Source organism: Protomyctophum parallelum (genome assembly GCF_964188405.1).
Source record: "Protomyctophum parallelum genome assembly, chromosome: 21".
NCBI classification, from domain to species: domain Eukaryota; kingdom Metazoa; phylum Chordata; class Actinopteri; order Myctophiformes; family Myctophidae; genus Protomyctophum; species Protomyctophum parallelum.
Window position 1 is genome coordinate 309,358 of NC_139713.1, and position 17,514 is coordinate 326,871.

The 17,514-nt window shown below is 41.3% G+C and overlaps 1 protein-coding gene and 1 long non-coding RNA gene across 3 annotated transcripts; both read right to left on the reverse strand.

The window, feature by feature from the left end:
* Positions 1-5,907: 5,907 nt before the first annotated feature.
* On the reverse strand, positions 5,908-7,750 carry LOC310879086. Of its 2 annotated transcripts, none has more exons than XR_014570931.1 (3): positions 7,650-7,750; positions 7,164-7,250; positions 5,908-6,014 (listed from the first exon to the last, which is right to left on the reverse strand). It is a non-coding gene; the product is annotated as an uncharacterized lncRNA (long non-coding RNA). The 2 variants fall into 2 exon arrangements; XR_014570932.1 differs by having other exon boundaries at positions 7,164-7,261.
* Positions 7,751-11,744: 3,994 nt separating this feature from the next.
* LOC310879085 (uncharacterized protein) lies at positions 11,745-15,029 on the reverse strand. Its single transcript, XM_083793519.1, has 5 exons — positions 13,459-15,029; positions 13,227-13,305; positions 12,757-12,820; positions 11,960-12,016; positions 11,745-11,770 (listed from the first exon to the last, which is right to left on the reverse strand). The coding sequence occupies exons 1-4, from the start codon at positions 13,568-13,570 to the stop codon at positions 11,972-11,974; spliced, it is 300 nt and encodes a 99-aa protein (XP_083649645.1). The 5' UTR covers positions 13,571-15,029; the 3' UTR covers positions 11,745-11,770; positions 11,960-11,971.
* Positions 15,030-17,514: the final 2,485 nt, after the last annotated feature.

Here is a 17,514-nt window from a genome sequence, read left to right on the forward strand (position 1 = left end):
CTTCTCATCCTGTCCCCCCCCCCCCCCCCCTTCCCCTCTCACCTCCCACCCCCCATCTTCCTGTATCTGCAAGCAAATGGTCAATTCATCGATTCTGTGTTCTGCCTCTGGGTCCACCTTGTGGGTGGGACTAAACTGCTATATAAACTGTAACTCTGTGCTTGTATGGTTATGCCTGCTTGGGAGACCGGCCTGTGTGCTTGCAGCATCCGTGGACGGCTGTACACGTTAAATAAAGATCAACAAAGAGAACTTGCTTGCCTCCTGACAGACCTGTTGATTCCTTACGCGTTTAGAGTGTGTAAAACCTGCCACGTCAGACTCAATGGTCTGTCTGTGTGTAGTCTGTGCGTGCCTGCGTATGAATGAATAAACTGCACTGACCGTAGCAGGCAGGCTCTGGGTGCCAGGCTGGGATCTGCAGGCTGAGCAGGGTCTGACGCGCTCAGAGTTCCATCCCACATGAGGCAGCAGGTGTCTGGGCTCGGCCTGGTAGAACTCCCCCGGGGGCCACGAGAGGCTGGCCAGGGCCTGGGAGTAGGGATGTCAATTATCAATTCAATCATTCATTGATCACTGATAGCCTTATCGATCGATTAACCAGTTAGTTTACATTAGACATAGTGAAGTCACGAAACTATCAAATAATGAATGTTCAAATGTTTTCTTGCAGTCAATGTTCAGTTCCCGCGTCACTCAAGTGTGAACCAATAATGTTCAAATGCAATATGACGCACAAAGAATGTTCAAGCACGCAACACCAATATCAGACTTAATGAATGTTCCCCACCTCAAATAAAAGAAACCAGTCAGTCAAAACGTCAGGCAGTCGCGGTCAGAGCGCTGTGGAATCCCTTACTCCCGCCGTAGTCTGAAAACCCACCTTTTCAGACTCGTGGCCCATAGCACTTACCCTACCCCCTTAGATAGCATTTTTGTAGACTTAGATAGCATTTGATACAGACTTATAGCATGTTATGAAGACAGCACTATAATTGCATTGTATGTAGTCATAGCACGTCATAGTACATATGTATAGCATAGTAGTATTATGTATAGTTTATATGTATAGTTTCATTATATAGATATTCCACTGTTACGTTCTTAGCTTACGCATGTTTCATGATAAATGCTTTTTATATATGTGATGTATTCCCATGCTTTTTTGTTCTTGCTTAATGTAAGTCACTCTGGATTAAGAGCGTCTGCTAAATGCCTAAATTGTAAATTGTAAATTGACAGTTGATGCAGGTTGGCGTTTCTTCATCGAAACCTTCTGGGATGAAACCGGACGTCGGACGAGCAGCCACGCTCCGTTGGGGAAATTACTACAACTCACTTCTTGGATTGTGTGAGTGTTGACTAACCCACAGCGGGCTACAAACTACAGAACGTTTTTCTCTCACAAGCCAGAGGTAGGCTACACACGGACGCGGGCAGCGGACAGCTGAGCTGACAGCTGACAACAGCAAACTCCTCAAAGCGCGCGCCCGTTCCGTTCATTCATTCTCGCTCTCGTAGTGTGCGGGCATGTGACGTAGGGTAGTGTTAAAGGCACAGAGCGCCACAGTGTGTGTGTTTGTCTGTGCGCGCATGTGTGTGTGTGTGTGTGACTGTGCTCGCATGTGTGTGTGTGTGTACCTGGCCTGTCGGTCTATGTTGGCCACTCGGAGGCTCTCCCAGCGTGCTTTGAGGAAGTTCATCTGCTCCCTGATCTCCTCCTCCTCTGTGAGGTTGCCCTGGGCGTCAGCTGGCAAGAAAAAAATAAAAAAGGTTAAGGAGGTTCTGGGTCATTCCATCTTCCACCTGGGAACACTGGCTGAATTAAAAACACACACAAGCTCGTAGCGCGGCACCGAGTACCGCGCTACGAGCTTGTAGGTCTGCTATTTTTGAAAAATCGCGAAAATGTGGCACAACTCTTTTCAGAGCGAACATTCTTAACTCAAAGCTTTGCTTCTGGGGGGGTCCCTGGAACAACATATTTTCAGATGGGGGTCGGTGGCCAATTACATATCATTTTTGGGGTCATTGACATGAAATATGGAGCACCACTGATACAGAAACATAGTTATTTCAGAAAACTGTCAGAATTTAGAAGACATTCTTTAAATTTCAGGCCTAAATGGGTTAAGGCCTGCCAAAATACATTGTTTTGTCAACAAATTCAACTGTAGACGAAAATTGCACAGCAGAATGAAATCAACTAAAATCTTGATGGCCCAGGCGGTGGCGTAACCGTCTGGGCACCCGACTGGTAATCCAGTCGCAGTGTGCCGCGGGTTCGACTCCCGAGCCCGACACGGCCTTTACTGCATGTCTTCCCCCATCTCTCTCCCGTTTCCTGTCAGCCTACTGTCTGTCCCTTCAAAAACTAATAAAAGGCGTAAGCCGCAAAAAAAAATCTTTAAAAAAAGAAAAAAAAAAATCTTGATATTCAGTAGACACACTAAAACATTTTAGATGACAAAAATATGACAATTTTTTTATTCAAAGGACTATGAAATTTGCAAAATGAAGACTGGCTTTAAACACATCACTTACACTCCATCTTCAACAGTTTAGCCATTTATCGATTTAACGAGCGTCGACTGACTTACCGATAGGGTCTCTGCAGTCAGACCATGGGTCAGAGGTCACCGATGGGGTCAGTGCAGACCACGGGGTCAGAGAGGTGGGCAGGTTGACCGCGGTCACACTGAAGTGGTAGACGGCGAGCGGCAGCAGGCCTGTGACAAAAATGATGGCGGCCGACCCCCATCTGAAAAGATGTTGTTCCAGGGACCCCCAGAAGCAAAGATATGAGTTAAAAGAATATATATTCAAAGATCTGCGCCACATTTTCTTGACTTTTCAAAAATACCAGATCTACAAGCTCAGACAATTATTTGACAACTTTAGCTCAAATTACTTTGTAGACTGTTTAGAAAAATAAAATAAATCTAATCACAATGCTGGCACAAATATGTTGGTCTTAAAGTGTATTTATACCTGCCAACCAGTGCTGCCCGTCTGAAAAAATTTGTTTCTTCCATATTCATTTCCAAAAGTAAAAATATCAATTGCCTTCCGTCTGTTAGAAAAGTACTGTATTTGAAGGCCCTAGTCAAAGATATTGGTTCTGTTCTAGCCCTGAAACATGACTGTCATGATTATCATGACAGTCATGGCGCAACTGCAGCCTGTTTTACGCAATCGCTACATTTACAGTCCAAACGTGTACATAAACACTCAGATTCCAAATATAAAGTCCTCGCCACATGTGCCACGGGTGTTAGAAATGTGTTGGTACAGCGATTAGCATTGCTGCATCCCGCGTTGTTTAATAAAAAGCATTTTTATCCGAGCTGTTATTTTGCCATTGGCTTTCAACTACGCGCCCCTATCGGTCGGGAGGAGTGTGGACCTCTGTGTTCGATATCGGCACACTGACCGCCCTGTCAATGCAGACTAATAGGGAGTGCGCTCCCGGTGTGCAACTGTGGATTTCCCAAACGAACCCCGTTTGAGAGTCATGTTTCAGGGCTAGTTAGTAGTTACTCCATAGCTCTGGTCCATAGCTCTAATGAAATGCAATGCATTAGAGCTATGGACCAGAGCTTAGAGCTACTTACTCCACACCTTTCAGTTCAGTTCCAATACAGTTCCCAGTCTATCAAAGCCCTTCAGCACGTTGCATAAAACCAGACAGTTAAATTCATTGTAAAGCCACATTGTACCAGTTTATAAACAACCGTATCGGTACTCACTCACAAAAGGTTTGTTGTTTAAATCCCCATGCACTGCTCCTTGTTCTCCAGACCCGTTACAGACCCGAGTTACAGACCCGTAAGGGTCCATTTGGTTCCATGTGTTACTCTGAATACTTTCAGAGTTACAGGGTGCATTTCGTTACAGGCAGCTACAGAATGGCGTCACGTACGTCAGCTGTAGCTCCCTGTATTGTTTGTTGATGTAATCACTAGCAGGTGTGAAAACAGCCGACGTTCTGAGCTTGAAGATCGGCAGTACAGAGTCACAGAATTCTATAGGTTCACCGACTTCAATGTAACACACCGGAAACTAATTAAATAACTTATAATAAAAATAACTAAAAACTAATTGTCCTATTAATAAAATAGATCCATTAATTCACATTATTTGTTCTGCCTGTTTTAAGAAAATAAACATTGTCTAGTATTCTTTATTGTATTAAATAACTAGTTGTTCCATTTAGTTCAAACTAGTTCTATTCATTAATACATTTTAAATATGTATTTATTTAAGAAAATAAACACCTTGTCTATTATTTATTGTATTATCTAATAACTAGTTTTTCTATTAATAAACTAGATCTATTCATTAGATTGTTAAATTATATTTTATTACATTATTTGTTCTGCCTGGTTAAATAAAACCATTATTAAAGACTCGTTTACATTGAGGTCCATTTGCATCAGAACATTTAATAACTAAGTTATTCTAATTTCTAAAGTTTTCAAAGGAGTACAGAGTCATTTCCTGGAGGAAAAGTACCACACTACAACAAGCCAAACAGTCTTATTACTTAAAATTCAGTCTGGTCTTCGTGGTAAAAACATGTAATACAATTTAAAATTGAATACAGTAATTTAATTACAATATTCAACATTCATGTTTGGTGGCATGGCTCTGTTCTGGGAGATTGTCAGCATTAATATTAATAAGCCAGGTCATTCTGTAGAGACCTTGGGGTGAAAACCTTTGAATACCTGAGGCCTCCTTTTAGCCCATTTAGACCTGGTGAAACCTCAATACAAAACCTTATACCATTCATGCCGGGATCCTCCCGTCTACATCCTTTATTGTTTCAATAAGAATTTGAAGGTTTTCAGAAAACCTTGGGCTAGGTTTTAGAAGGTCTAAATGTGTAAAATACATTAACTATAACTAAATATTCCTTAAACATGTAAATAGTACCACTGTATTCCTCATCCTTATTATGAACCATTTGATCTAGGGGTAATGGACCCATAACGGACACCCGGGTATAAATGCAATAATTTATTAAGAAAATAATGATTTACAGATATATGGCATCATTAATAAAGTACAATCAACATGAAACATATACTATGGCGTCTTCTCTCGTGTATCATCAGATGTCCGGCTCCATGTTAGCCTCTCCTTGGAGGCCAGTTGGGTCAAAACACAGTTTACCACATTGTGACAGCTGTAGTGAGTCTACAGTCCACCTGCCTGCTGGCAATATAGCCTGGTTGTGATATGTAGATGTGATTGATATTGTTTGTTTTTTTAAGTCATTCTATAATTACAATACAAAGTAATTGTATTTATTTTATGTATTACTATTGTATTTTATATATTACTATGTTATTACTAATTTTATGTATAACTTTATTACGAATTGTATTTATTTGATGGATTACTATGTTATTACTAATTTTACTTCATGCATTACAAATTGTATTTGTTTTATGTATTACTGTTATTACTAATTTTATTTTTATGCATTTATTTTATGTATTACTGTTATTACTAATTTTATGCATTACTATATTGATAATTTAATTTATTTTATGTATTATTGTCTATATTAATTATATTTATTTTATCCATTACTAATTTTATTTTGTGTATTACTTATTTATTTTATTTATTTTATTTATTTTATTTATTTTATTTATTTTATTTATTTTATTTTATTTATTTTATTTATTTTATTTATTTTATTTATTTTATTTATTTTATTTATTTTATTTATTTTATTTATTTTATTTATTTTATTTATTTTTTACTATTTTAATTTACTTTTATTTTAATTTATCTATTATTTATCTATTTTTTTATCGTTCGTTTTATCCATTTATTTATATTATTATCTAGTTATTTATATTGGTTTATTATTGTATTGTTTATTATTTTCAAAGAGCCCTGATTGATCACATCTACATATCACCACTACCAGTCAGGATCTGAGTGACTCAGAACCCTGGTGACCTCCAGATGGAGCCACACAGGAGACCAGCAACGTCCTGAAGAAAAGAAAGAAATGCTCATTACTACTTTGTTCATAAAACAATATTGATTGAAATATTTATTAACAGTTTGCAGAATTACAGTACATGTCAAGCACAAACTCAATACAAAGACTGTTAACTTTAAGTGGACGATCCAATTAAGCATTACACTTGTTTACAAGAGGGTCCACCATGTTCAATTAATCAAAACATTTAGAGACGTACAAATAAGACACTATGGGGAAGGGAGGGAAAATAAACTTATACAGTGAGGGGGAAAAAGGGAGTCAAGGGATTCACATGTCTTAATGACTGTTGGTAGGGCGTTCCACATTTTGGTGGCATAGGAGTGAAAATAATTTAGTCCCTTGTTAGTGCCGAATCTGGGTTGTACATGGTTCGTTGCACTCCCTCTGGTGTTGTGGGTGTGGACTTCGTTAACATTAAGGAAGTATCTAGACAGGTACATGGGTATCTTGGTGGTGTATCGAATCTTGTGGACCAGACCCATTGCAAGATGCTGTACTCAGTCGTCGACCCTAAGCCATTCCAGCCTGTCAAAGTGGGCAGGAGTGAGGTAGGTTCGGGGGGTGAGGCCAAGTAGGAGCTTGACCAGTTTGTTTTGGGAAGTCTGGAGCCTAGTTTTAAGGGCCTTTGAGGTGCTGTGGTACCAGGAGGTGCATGCATAGTCAAAGAAACTTTGTACGAGGGCTCCTGTTAAGGTCTTCAAGGTGTTTTTGTTGAACAGTGAGGAGATCCTGTAAAGGAATCTTGTTCTTCGGTTGACTTTTTTGATTACGATGGTGGCCATTTTATCACCGGAAAGATTAGCCTCCAGGATGGAACCTAGGTAGGTAATTTCATCTTTACGTGTGATAACATTGTCACCAACTCTAACCAAGAAGCCATTTGCCTTGCTGAGATTACTATTAGATCCAAAGAGAATGGATTCAGTTTTTCCCAGGTGTAAGGATAGTTTATCAGCGAGCCAGGTACAGATTCTACCGAATTCAGAGCTGAGGGCCTTTTCAACCTGCAGTTTGTTCCTGTCCGAGACTAGCAGTGCCGAGTCATCTGCGAACAGGAACAAGAACAAGTTGCAGTCACAAGCTGATGTCATGATCATAGTGTGTGTGTGTGTGTGTGTGTGTGTTGTATAGTTACCTTGCTGTGATGTAACTCCAAAGGTGATCAGAAATAGTTGCTCCATTGGCTAGAAACGTGCTCTTCACCGGCATGATGATCTTGTTCCTAAAAAAAGTCTGTAGTCAACCCTAACTGATTACAGAACATGATATAAAAACACAACTAGAAGGATTTAGGCCTGTCACAATTACCTAATCGCCAAGTAATACTTTTTTAGAGATAAGTCATAATCGTCTCCATGTTGAAAATGTTCATATATTTTCAAACATTTTAAAGAAATAATGGAAGCAACCGATCTACAAGCTCTAAATGTGTCACTTTGTAATTTACTTATCTTTTTTAGTGTATAAAGTTATTGAATTATGCCATGTGCAGCTTTTTGTTTACAAAGCCTACAAAAGCCAAAGTTTTATTTAGAATGTTAGTATGACGACAATTAAATCGGCCATTATAAAACCTTAAATTCTGACAGGCCTAAACGGGTTCCAGTGGCGTCTACCGAACCTTCCAGCTCCGTCCGAGCCTCCCAGCGACCCAGAAGTCCTCAGCGGAAACACCCGGGGAAAGCTTCGGATCTCGGGCATCGGCTGAGATCTCCATTCTAACAAAGAACGAAAGAGACACACCACAAATTAGCTTTGCTGTGTGTGCGTGTCCTGTCACAACATACACATGCACTTACAGTAACGTTTAAGAATAGGGATCGACCAATTATCGGCAACGGACGATTATTGGCTTTTTACGAAGCCTAAAAAAGCCCTAACCCTAAAGCGGTTCGTACCGTTGAGTTCCTCATAGGGATGTCAGTAACGGATAGTTTCCCAACCGGTTACCCGTTAGGATTAACCGGTTCATTACCGGATAGTGGTTGATTTTTTTCTTTTTTTAATAGGCTACCCCAAATGTAATATGCATGTATAGGCTACATAATTAAAGTTGGTAGACGAATGGCATACATTTATTTATGCTCCTTTTATAAAAGACAAACAAAAAAGCAACATTTAACAATATAAATAAATTGTTGTAGGCTTCTGGCTTAATCATCAATAAACAACGCATCGCATCTGCATGATGCATGCATCTGCGCGTCTACAGTACAGAGGTCCGCCGGTTCTAGTCCAACAAAACATAAATAAATCCAGTCCAGATCCGAGCAACCTATACCTATAAAGCCACTGGACGCATGGGCTAAGCCTTTTTTTATTATTAAGGAAGATCAGCATGCATGTCACCGTGTTCCGTTTGTTGACTTTTCGCTGACGAGAAAACCCTCAAACATCGATAGCACATGGCTAACTTTTGATAGCCGTAAGCCGTGCCAGTGTGGAGACGGATAGGAGGAGAAGGAGGAGGAAGCGGCAGCGGCGGCTGTAAACGTTCTCCCTCCAGGCCAAATGGCCAATAATGGATTTAATAATGTAGGTCTCTGCATTGATACGGTCGACATGTGTTCATCTCGTCTCGCTGTCACTCGCTTACATTTTGACTACCGCAAAGCTACCGTTGTAACTTGTAGCCAACTAGCCATTGAAGTACAACAGAGAACGGGGACATTGAGCCCGAGCGCTGTTCATGTAGCCTGGAGTGCGACAAGCTGGGCGGCGCAAATAGCAATTTTAGGCATGTGTGCAACATGACAACTGTTTTAAAGTATTGTACAGTGACAACTACAGTCTCTGTAATGTTTATGTTGTACTATTACTAAAAACGATCTAAAATAAAGGGATTTAAGATCAGAACACGCATTTATTATTATGCAAATTAACCGTTAAAAGCTGATAAAAATATCCGGATGTTTCTTAACGGTCGGCTAACCAGTTAACCGGTTAACCCCTGACATCCCTAGTTCCTCACCAGGCAGGCCCAGGTCCGAAGTCCTCCAGCGTCTACCCAGATCTCCGTCCTCCCATCCATCCATGGACAGACCTGCAGATCTCCATCTCTAGAGGCTCCAGCTGTGTCTACTATGATCTCCATCCTGAGAGAGAGAGAAAGAAACCATTAGCTCTACAAGCTCACAACATGTTGCAACGCAGTGCGAGCTTGTAGATCTGCTATTTTTGCTGAACGCTCCCCCAGAATAGGGATGCTGGGGTTAAAGTGGTTACACAAGTGTCATTAAGACTTTGATTAGCTTGGAAAGCTGACAGACATTCAACCACAGTGCCACTAGGAGGCAGCAACACATGTACAGTCCTCAACATCTTTTGTAATTTGTATTCAAGTGCTTCTAAAAGCAGATGAGATATTGACTCTCAAACTATTGTGCGGAGTCATTTAGATTTACCATAAAATATTTAAAACATTTGGATTACTGTAAATGGCATTCTTCGTGCCATAACAGAACAAAAGCAGTTATCCATCCTCAGAAACAAGCAAGAACTGTTCCTACTCACAGCTCATCAGAGTCCTCTGAGGAAGCCCCCAGGGGGGGGGCTTTGGAACGGATCTCTGTCCAGGGAACATCAGCTCGTCTATCGATATCTCCATTCTAACAAAGAAAAAAAAAACACACCAAATTAGCCTTTCCGTGTGTGTGTGTGTGTATGTGTGTGTGTGTGTGTGTGTATGTGTATGTGTGTGTATGTGTGTGTATGTGTGTGCGCCCCCTGTCCAGCAACGGCGTTCCAGCGACATCCACTGCGATCTTCATCCTAACAAAGAAAGATTGATTAGAGTGACCAAGAGCCAGATATATATTCTATCCTGTCACAACATATATACATCCTAGTACATCAAACTTTTATTTATAGAGAACATTTAAACAGAAGCTAAACATATCACTTACAGTAATAAACGTTTAAGTTAGGGTTCTTTTTGACAGGCCTAACAGGGTCTCTTACTTTGAGTCGTCTTCAGAGGAATGCAGATTCCTGGACAGCGGGAGACCTGCAGTACATCTGGAAGAAAGACATAGCGGTTATCATCTATGAACGGCTGAAGAGCTTCGCACATCACTCCCTTGTTGTTGCTGCCAATAGTCTACTGTTAGGTTCTTAGCTTACTTCTTATTCTTGATGACAATTGTTTATGAATTTGATGTATTACTATGTGTTGTTGTTGCTTACTGTAAGTCACTCTGGATAAAGTATGTGATAACTGCCTAAATTGTTGAAATTCCTAGACGTGATCAATTAGGGTGTGCTCTTCGGCTATAGCAGTGGTGTCATTTGTATATTTTTACAGTCCCATTCCTCACCATCATATCTTGCGGTGAAGCTGGACAGAACACTGTCCTTTAAACAACACCTGACAGCGTCAAGAGAAAGACCCCCACCTGTGCCGCACCGATACGGCGTCTAGCCGGTACCGAGGCTCTACAAGCTCTAAATGTGTCACTTTGTAATTTACTTCTTTTTTAGTGTATAAAGTTATTGAATTATGCCATGTGCAGCTTTTTGTTTACAAAGCCTACAAAAGCCAAAGTTTTATTTAGAATGTTAGTATGACGACAATTAAATCGGCCATTATAAAACCTTAAATTCTGACAGGCCTAAACGGGTTCCAGTGGCGTCTACCGAACCTTCCAGCTCCGTCCGAGCCTCCCAGCGACCCAGAAGTCCTCAGCGGAAACACCCGGGGAAAGCTTCAGATCTCGGGCATCGGCTGAGATCTCCATTCTAACAAAGAACGAAAGAGACACACCTCAAATTAGCTTTGCTGTGTGTGTGTGTGTCCTGTCACAACATACACATGCACTTACAGTAACGTTTAAGAATAGGGATCGACCAATTATCGGCAACGGACGATTATTGGCTTTTTACGAAGCCTCAAAAAGCCCTAACCCTAAAGCGGTTCGTACCGTTGAGTTCCTCACGGGGCAGGCCCAGGTCCTAAGTCCTCCAGCGTCTACCCAGATCTCCGTCCTCCGTCCTCCCATCCATCTATGGACAGACCTGCAGATCTCCATCTCTAGAGGATCCAGCTGTGTCTACTATGATCTCCATCCTGAGAGAGAGAGAAAGAAACCATTAGCTCTACAAGCTCACAACACGTTGCAACGCAGTGCGAGCTTGTAGATCTGCTATTTTTGCTGAACGCTCCCCCAGAATAGGGATGCTGGGGTTGAAGTGGTTACAAAAGTGTCATTAAGACTTTGATTAGCTTGGAAAGCGGACAGACATTCAACCACAGTGCCACTAGGAGGCATCAACACATGTACAGTCCTCAACATCTTTTGTAATTTGTATTCAAGTGCTTCTAAAAGCAGATGAGATATTGACTCTCAAACTATTGTGCGGAGTCATTTAGATTTATCATAAAATATTTAAAACATTTGGATTACTGTAAATGATGGCATTCTTCGTGCCATAACAGTACAAAAGCAGTTATCCATCCTCAGAAACAAGCAAGAACTGTTCCTACTCACAGCTCATCAGAGTCCTCTGAGGAAGCCCCCAGGGGGGGGGGGCTTTGGAACGGATCTCTGTCCAGGGAACATCAGCTCGTCTATCGATATCTCCATTCTAACAAAGAAAAAAAAACACACCAAATTAGCCTTTCCGTGTGTGTGTGTGTATGTGTGTGTTGGGGGGGGGTGTGTATGTGTGTGTGTATGTGTGTGTATGTGTGTGCGCCCCCTGTCCAGCAACGGCGTCCCAGCGACATCCACTGCGATCTTCATCCTAACAAAGAAAGATTGATTAGAGTGACCAAGAGCCAGATATATATTCTATCCTGTCACAACATATATACATCCTAGTACATCAAACTTTTATTTATAGAGAACATTTAAACAGAAGCTAAACATATCACTTAAAGTAATAAACGTTTAAGTTAGGGTTCTTTTTGACAGGCCTAACAGGGTCTCTTACTTTGAGTCGTCTTCAGAGGAATGCAGATTCCTGGACAGCGGGAGACCTGCAGTACATCTGGAAGAAAGACATAGCGGTTATCATCTATGAACGGCTGAAGAGCTTCGCACATCACTCCCTTGTTGTTGCCGCCAATAGTCTACTGTTAGGTTCTTAGATTACTTCTTATTCTTGATGACAATTGTTTATGAATTTGATGTATTACTATGTGTTGTTGTTGCTTACTGTAAGTCACTCTGGATAAAGTATGTGATAACTGCCTAAATTGTTGAAATTCCTAGACGTGATCAATTAGGGTGTGCTCTTCGGTGATAGCAGTGGTGTCATTTGTATATTTTTACAGTCCCATTCCTCCCCATCATATCTTGCGGTGAAGCTGGACAGAACACTGTCCTTTAAACAACACCTGACAGCGTCAAGAGAAAGACCCCCACCTGTGCCGCACCGATACGGCGTCTAGCCGGTACCGAGGCTCTGGTGTTCCCCACCGCTGAGTACTGTGCCCCAGTCTGGAGCCGTAGCCCTCATGTTGGTTTTGGGGCTTTTTATGCCTTTACTGATAGTGAACAGTATATAGACAGGAAAGGGGGAAAGAGATGGGGAGTGACACGCGGCAAAGGCCGTCGGGAGTCGAACCCGCAGCACGCCATCCGGCTGGCTTGGCAGCCTAGGTGCCCAGACAGTTGAGCTAACCATCCGGGCCACACTTAAATATTTAATTGCAATTTATTTAAGCGACAATAATCGTCCAGTAAAAAGAAACCTCATAATCATGAAAGGCCTAGAGTGGTTCTTACTGTGCGGTTCCTCACCGGGCAGGCCCAGGTCTGAAGTCCTCCGGCATCTACACAGATCTCCGTCCTAAGAAAGAAAGAAATAAAGACCAAATTAGCTTTTGTTGAGCTGCATATTCAGAACCACTTAAACGCTCTATAGATTTGATAAAACAGACCTTTAAAGAGAGCATTTGGTATATGCTCCGATTTCACTCTACACAAATTGATTTGCCAAAAATAGCAGATCTACAAGCTCACAACACGTTGCAACGCAGTGTGAGCTTGTAGATCTGCTAATTTGGCTGAACGCTTCCCCCAGAATAGAGATGCTGGGGTTGAAGTGGTTAACAAAAGTGTCATTAAGACTTTGATTAGCTTGGAGAGCTGACAGACATTCAACCACAGTGCCACTAGGAGGCATCATACTGCCATGCTATACTTCATACCATAACAGTACAACAGATATCCATCCCAACAAGAAATATTCCTACTCACAGCAGAAGTCCTCCGGGAGGGAAGCTTTGAAACGGATCTCTGTCCTTCCACGACGTCTACCACGACCCATCCACCCTAAGGAAGAAAGAAAGATTAATTAAAGTGACCAAGAGCCAGATATACGTACATTGTGTCCTTTCACATCATACACAAAATGTATAGAGAACATTTAAAACAGAAGCCGACCATAACACTCACAGTAATAGAAAAGTCTAAGTGGTTTCTTACTTTGAGCCGCCTTCAGAGCCCCCCATGCAGATTCATCCATGGACAGCGAGAACTGCAGATATCCACCTGTAGGGGCTCCGGTTGAGCCTCTCAGCATCTGGAAGGAAGACATGGTGGTTATAGTCTATGAATGGCTGAAGAGCTTTGCACATCACTCACTTGTTGCTGCTGCCAATAGGAATTTGTGATGTCTGTGTGGCGACAATTGCGTTTTTTTTTATAATACATACAATTTATATAGCACTTTTCAAGGTACCCAAAGTTGCTTCACAAAACAGAAGTAAAAACTAATTTATTTGAAAATAAAATAGATTAAAAACTAGAAATTTTTGGCATGTTTGTGAAGCTTTTCGGTTCCACACCAGTAACTGCTGTTCAACAGCTACATCCACGACCTCCCTGCAACAACATCAATGTAGTATGGCTATGCAGACGACCAGAGTACTGTTCCCCAGTCTGGAGCCGTAGCTCTCATGTCAAGAAGCTGGATGCTGCCCTCAACACAGGATGGGCCACCCCAAACAAACTGCCTGCTCTCGCTGGGATCACTCCAACAGAGGTCAGACGAGAAGCAGCCACGCTGGCCCTCACCGGGAAGGCACAGCTGAGTGAATCCCAGCCATCTCCTCCACAAGGTCATCAGAGACACCACAGCACACGTGCCTCAAGTCACGGTGCCCTTTGCCACAACACACACACACACACAGACACACACACACACACACACACACACACACACACACACACACCCACCAAGTCACGGCACCCTTTGCCACAGCACACGTGCCTCAAGTCACGGTGCCCCTTTGCCAACACAGGCCCAAGAACTGCTCCACACAACACCAGCTGACACCTCCAAGGCATCCTGGGTGAAGGCAAGACAGAGGGACCAGTGGAATACATTGAGGACCCCAAATATGTTCTTTGCCAGCACCTCCCCAGCAAGGAGTGGACAACCCTCAAAGCAGAAGTGGGACATCTCGGACAGTGCCCACTGTGAATGCGAGGATCCACTACAGACTGTGGAACACGTAATGACCATTTGCCCCAAATACCGGCCACCGAATGGTGATCGTGGCTTAGGTGACCTAGACAATGACACACTGTACTGGCTTGTTCTATGGACATACGGCAGAAGATGTTTATGAAACGTATTTTTTGTAATTTCTTCATTTTTTCGGCACGTTTGTCAAACCTTTGTGGCATTTAATTTATGGAACTTGTGGATGTTTTTTTATTTATTGGTGAAGTTTTAGTGGCACTTTGAAATGTATTGACACATTTGATATATTTTTTTGTTAGGGATGTCCGATATTATCGGCCGATAAAGGCATTAAAAATTAATAACCCTAACCCTTAATTTTACTTTCTTTTATTTTTTTACATTAAAAACATCTACAAGCTCACAATACAATAAGACACATGTGAGCTTGTAGATCTGCTATTTTCAAATGATTTTTATACATTTGAAAACTTGAGATGAGAGATTAGATCATTTTAGATGAGACATTTTGCATGAGTAATTATTAATAATTACTTTTGGTATTTTAAGTAAATTTTTATACCAAAACCTTTGTACTCGAGTACATGTTGAATTTACTTGTAACGGAGTATTTCTATATTGCAGTATTTATAGCCTACTTTTATTTAAGTAAAACATTTGAGTTATGTTTCCACCACTGGAAAAAGCCTATATATATATATATATATATATATATATATCTGTTGATATCGGCAATTAGGAGTTTGACACGGACTGTCGGACATCCCTTGATTTGTGTGATTTTGTGCAGCTTTTAGTGAGTTTGTGGCATTTTGTTTACTTTCGTTTTTTTGTTTTGTGAAGGACCAAAGAGCACACCCAGTATGTATCACAAGGCTATTTCCACCAGTCAGGTGTACTTATATCTACATCTCATAAGCGGCCATGTACTAAACACTACAGATATCACAATTTGACTTTGGCAGCAGCAAGAAACGACTGATATGCAAAGCTCTTCAGCCATGCTTCTCTCTATACAAACACTCATAATGTCCACATGGACATCTTAGCAGCCAGGATGGGGTGGTCGGCCTGGAGGCCACTCAGAACCCTGGTGACCTTCACATGGACATCTTAGCAGCCAGGATGGGGTGGTCGGTCTGGAGGCCACTCAGACATGGGGACACAGGAGACCAGGGCATCTATGGTCATCTCCATCCACATCTAGAAAGAAAGAAAGACATCAGAAGCTGACCATATCACTCACAGTAATAGAAACATAAGACAAATATTCCTTAACACATCTATAACTAAAATGTAAAAATAAACCTTCTGTAACATAACACCTTCAATATATTATTTCTTTCATAAATAGAGACTATTTTACTCCATAGGAACTGTTCCTGTTGCAGGTTGATGATGTCCATGTGTGGTCCAGCGCCATGGAATGCATAAAAAAGTATTTAAAATATTGCTTTGATGCTTATATTAATCTTAGGAAGTATTAAGCTGTTTTTTATTAGCATACGGTATGCATTCCATAGGGCTAGACCATATGGACATGACATAATCAACTTGCAACAGGAGCAGTGAAAGTGAAAGATTATTTATTTATGAAAGAAATAAAATAGTTTCCATTTTAAGATTTGTTATAGAGGGTTATAATGTCTTAAGGCATAGGCCTATTTGTCTTTAACCAGGGATCCTTTAAAGAATATTTAAAAGTGCAATATCAAAATGTAACCCTATGCACAATAGTTTGTAGAGTCAATAGCTTATCCGCTTCTAGAAAGCAATTTAAAATACAAATTACAAGTAATGTCGAGTACTTTTGGAAGTCACTGAACAGCCATGCCTACCACCTGTTTCGAATTGTCACAATGCAGGAGGCAGCAGCACTACCCATTAATTAAAAACAAGTGCTTCCAGTAGCTCAACGTCACTTACAACACGTCTGCGGTGTATTTTTATGAAACAAATTTGCTTTGCAGATTGAGAGTAGGCTATAATTCAAGCTTGCCCTACAGCTGCAACGTTGGGGAGTTTAGTATTGTTTAATACAAGCAGATTGTAAATTCAATGTGGATTAATGGGCTGTCAATGGACGGCATGCATTACAACTCTAGATTCATCCCATTGCACTGGTGATGCCAATTAGTCATTTGACTCAGCTGTGTGGCGTCAGTGTGTCAACACAACTGAAAGGTTACTTTTTCCAACACATTTGGTTTAAATACCTTACATTTCATTTCACAGCAACCTTCTACATACAAACCAAACGAAATAATTAAATTCACACAACTCAAGAGGCTCACTGCCTAAATGTTCCACAGTTCCTACCTTTCTCTCAAAACAAAAAAACAACTTAAAACAGTTCCTCTGTCAAACCACCACGCAATAAATCCACCATTTATGAAAGCCCTTCTCAAAATGATAAATCCTTTACCAGTAGCAGGGACGGTTAGCACAGGGTTTAAATGGCTACAGCCAGGGGGTCCGCCGCTGGTCCGTCAGGGATGGTTTTGGCTGTTATGTTTTGTTAACCTGCCGACGTGAGTGGAAAAGGATTCATTCAACATGGTCGGTCCTCCTCCTGGCCGTGATAAGACGCCGACACAAATGCTTTCAATCATTCAATCAAAATGACGCGGGGCAGGTCACGTGCGGAGAACGACGCGATGTGATTGGCTGACAGGATGGATGAATGGAGTGACATAATATTCAAGTAGGGGCGGGGCCGTGGGCTGGGTTGTACCTGTGTGTACGTGACTGCGTGTGCGGCCTAGACTACTATTTAAATAGTTTTGAGGGGAAATAAATGCTATTTGTCCCAAAGTGACTGCTAGAGATTGCTATTGTTTTCATAAAGCATCATATTCATTATCACCATTGCAAAGTTCTGAGTTCTGTTCTTATTCAACGGCCTTTGTCCCTCAAAGGAAAATAGGGTCTCTGACGCCCTCAAGTGGACAAAATCAGTAACAGCTCTATAACCATTTCCCCTGATGCCTTTTGTAGAGTTGATGAGGAAAGTTATATTTGAAAATAGGGTTAAAATAACTATAGGCCTACAA

Bases quoted from the DNA above. Each gene is read 5' to 3' on its own strand.
- LOC310879085 (XM_083793519.1), bottom strand. From the start codon at position 13,570: ATGTCTTCCTTCCAGATGCTGAGAGGCTCAACCGGAGCCCCTACAGGT. The intron at 13,306-13,458 runs GTAAGAAACCAC...TTTCTTCCTTAG, and splicing joins GGCTCTGAAGGCGGCTCAAA to GGTGGATGGGTCGTGGTAGA. The intron at 12,821-13,226 runs GTAGGAATATTT...TTTCTTTCTTAG, and splicing joins CCGGAGGACTTCTGCTGTGA to GACGGAGATCTGTGTAGATG.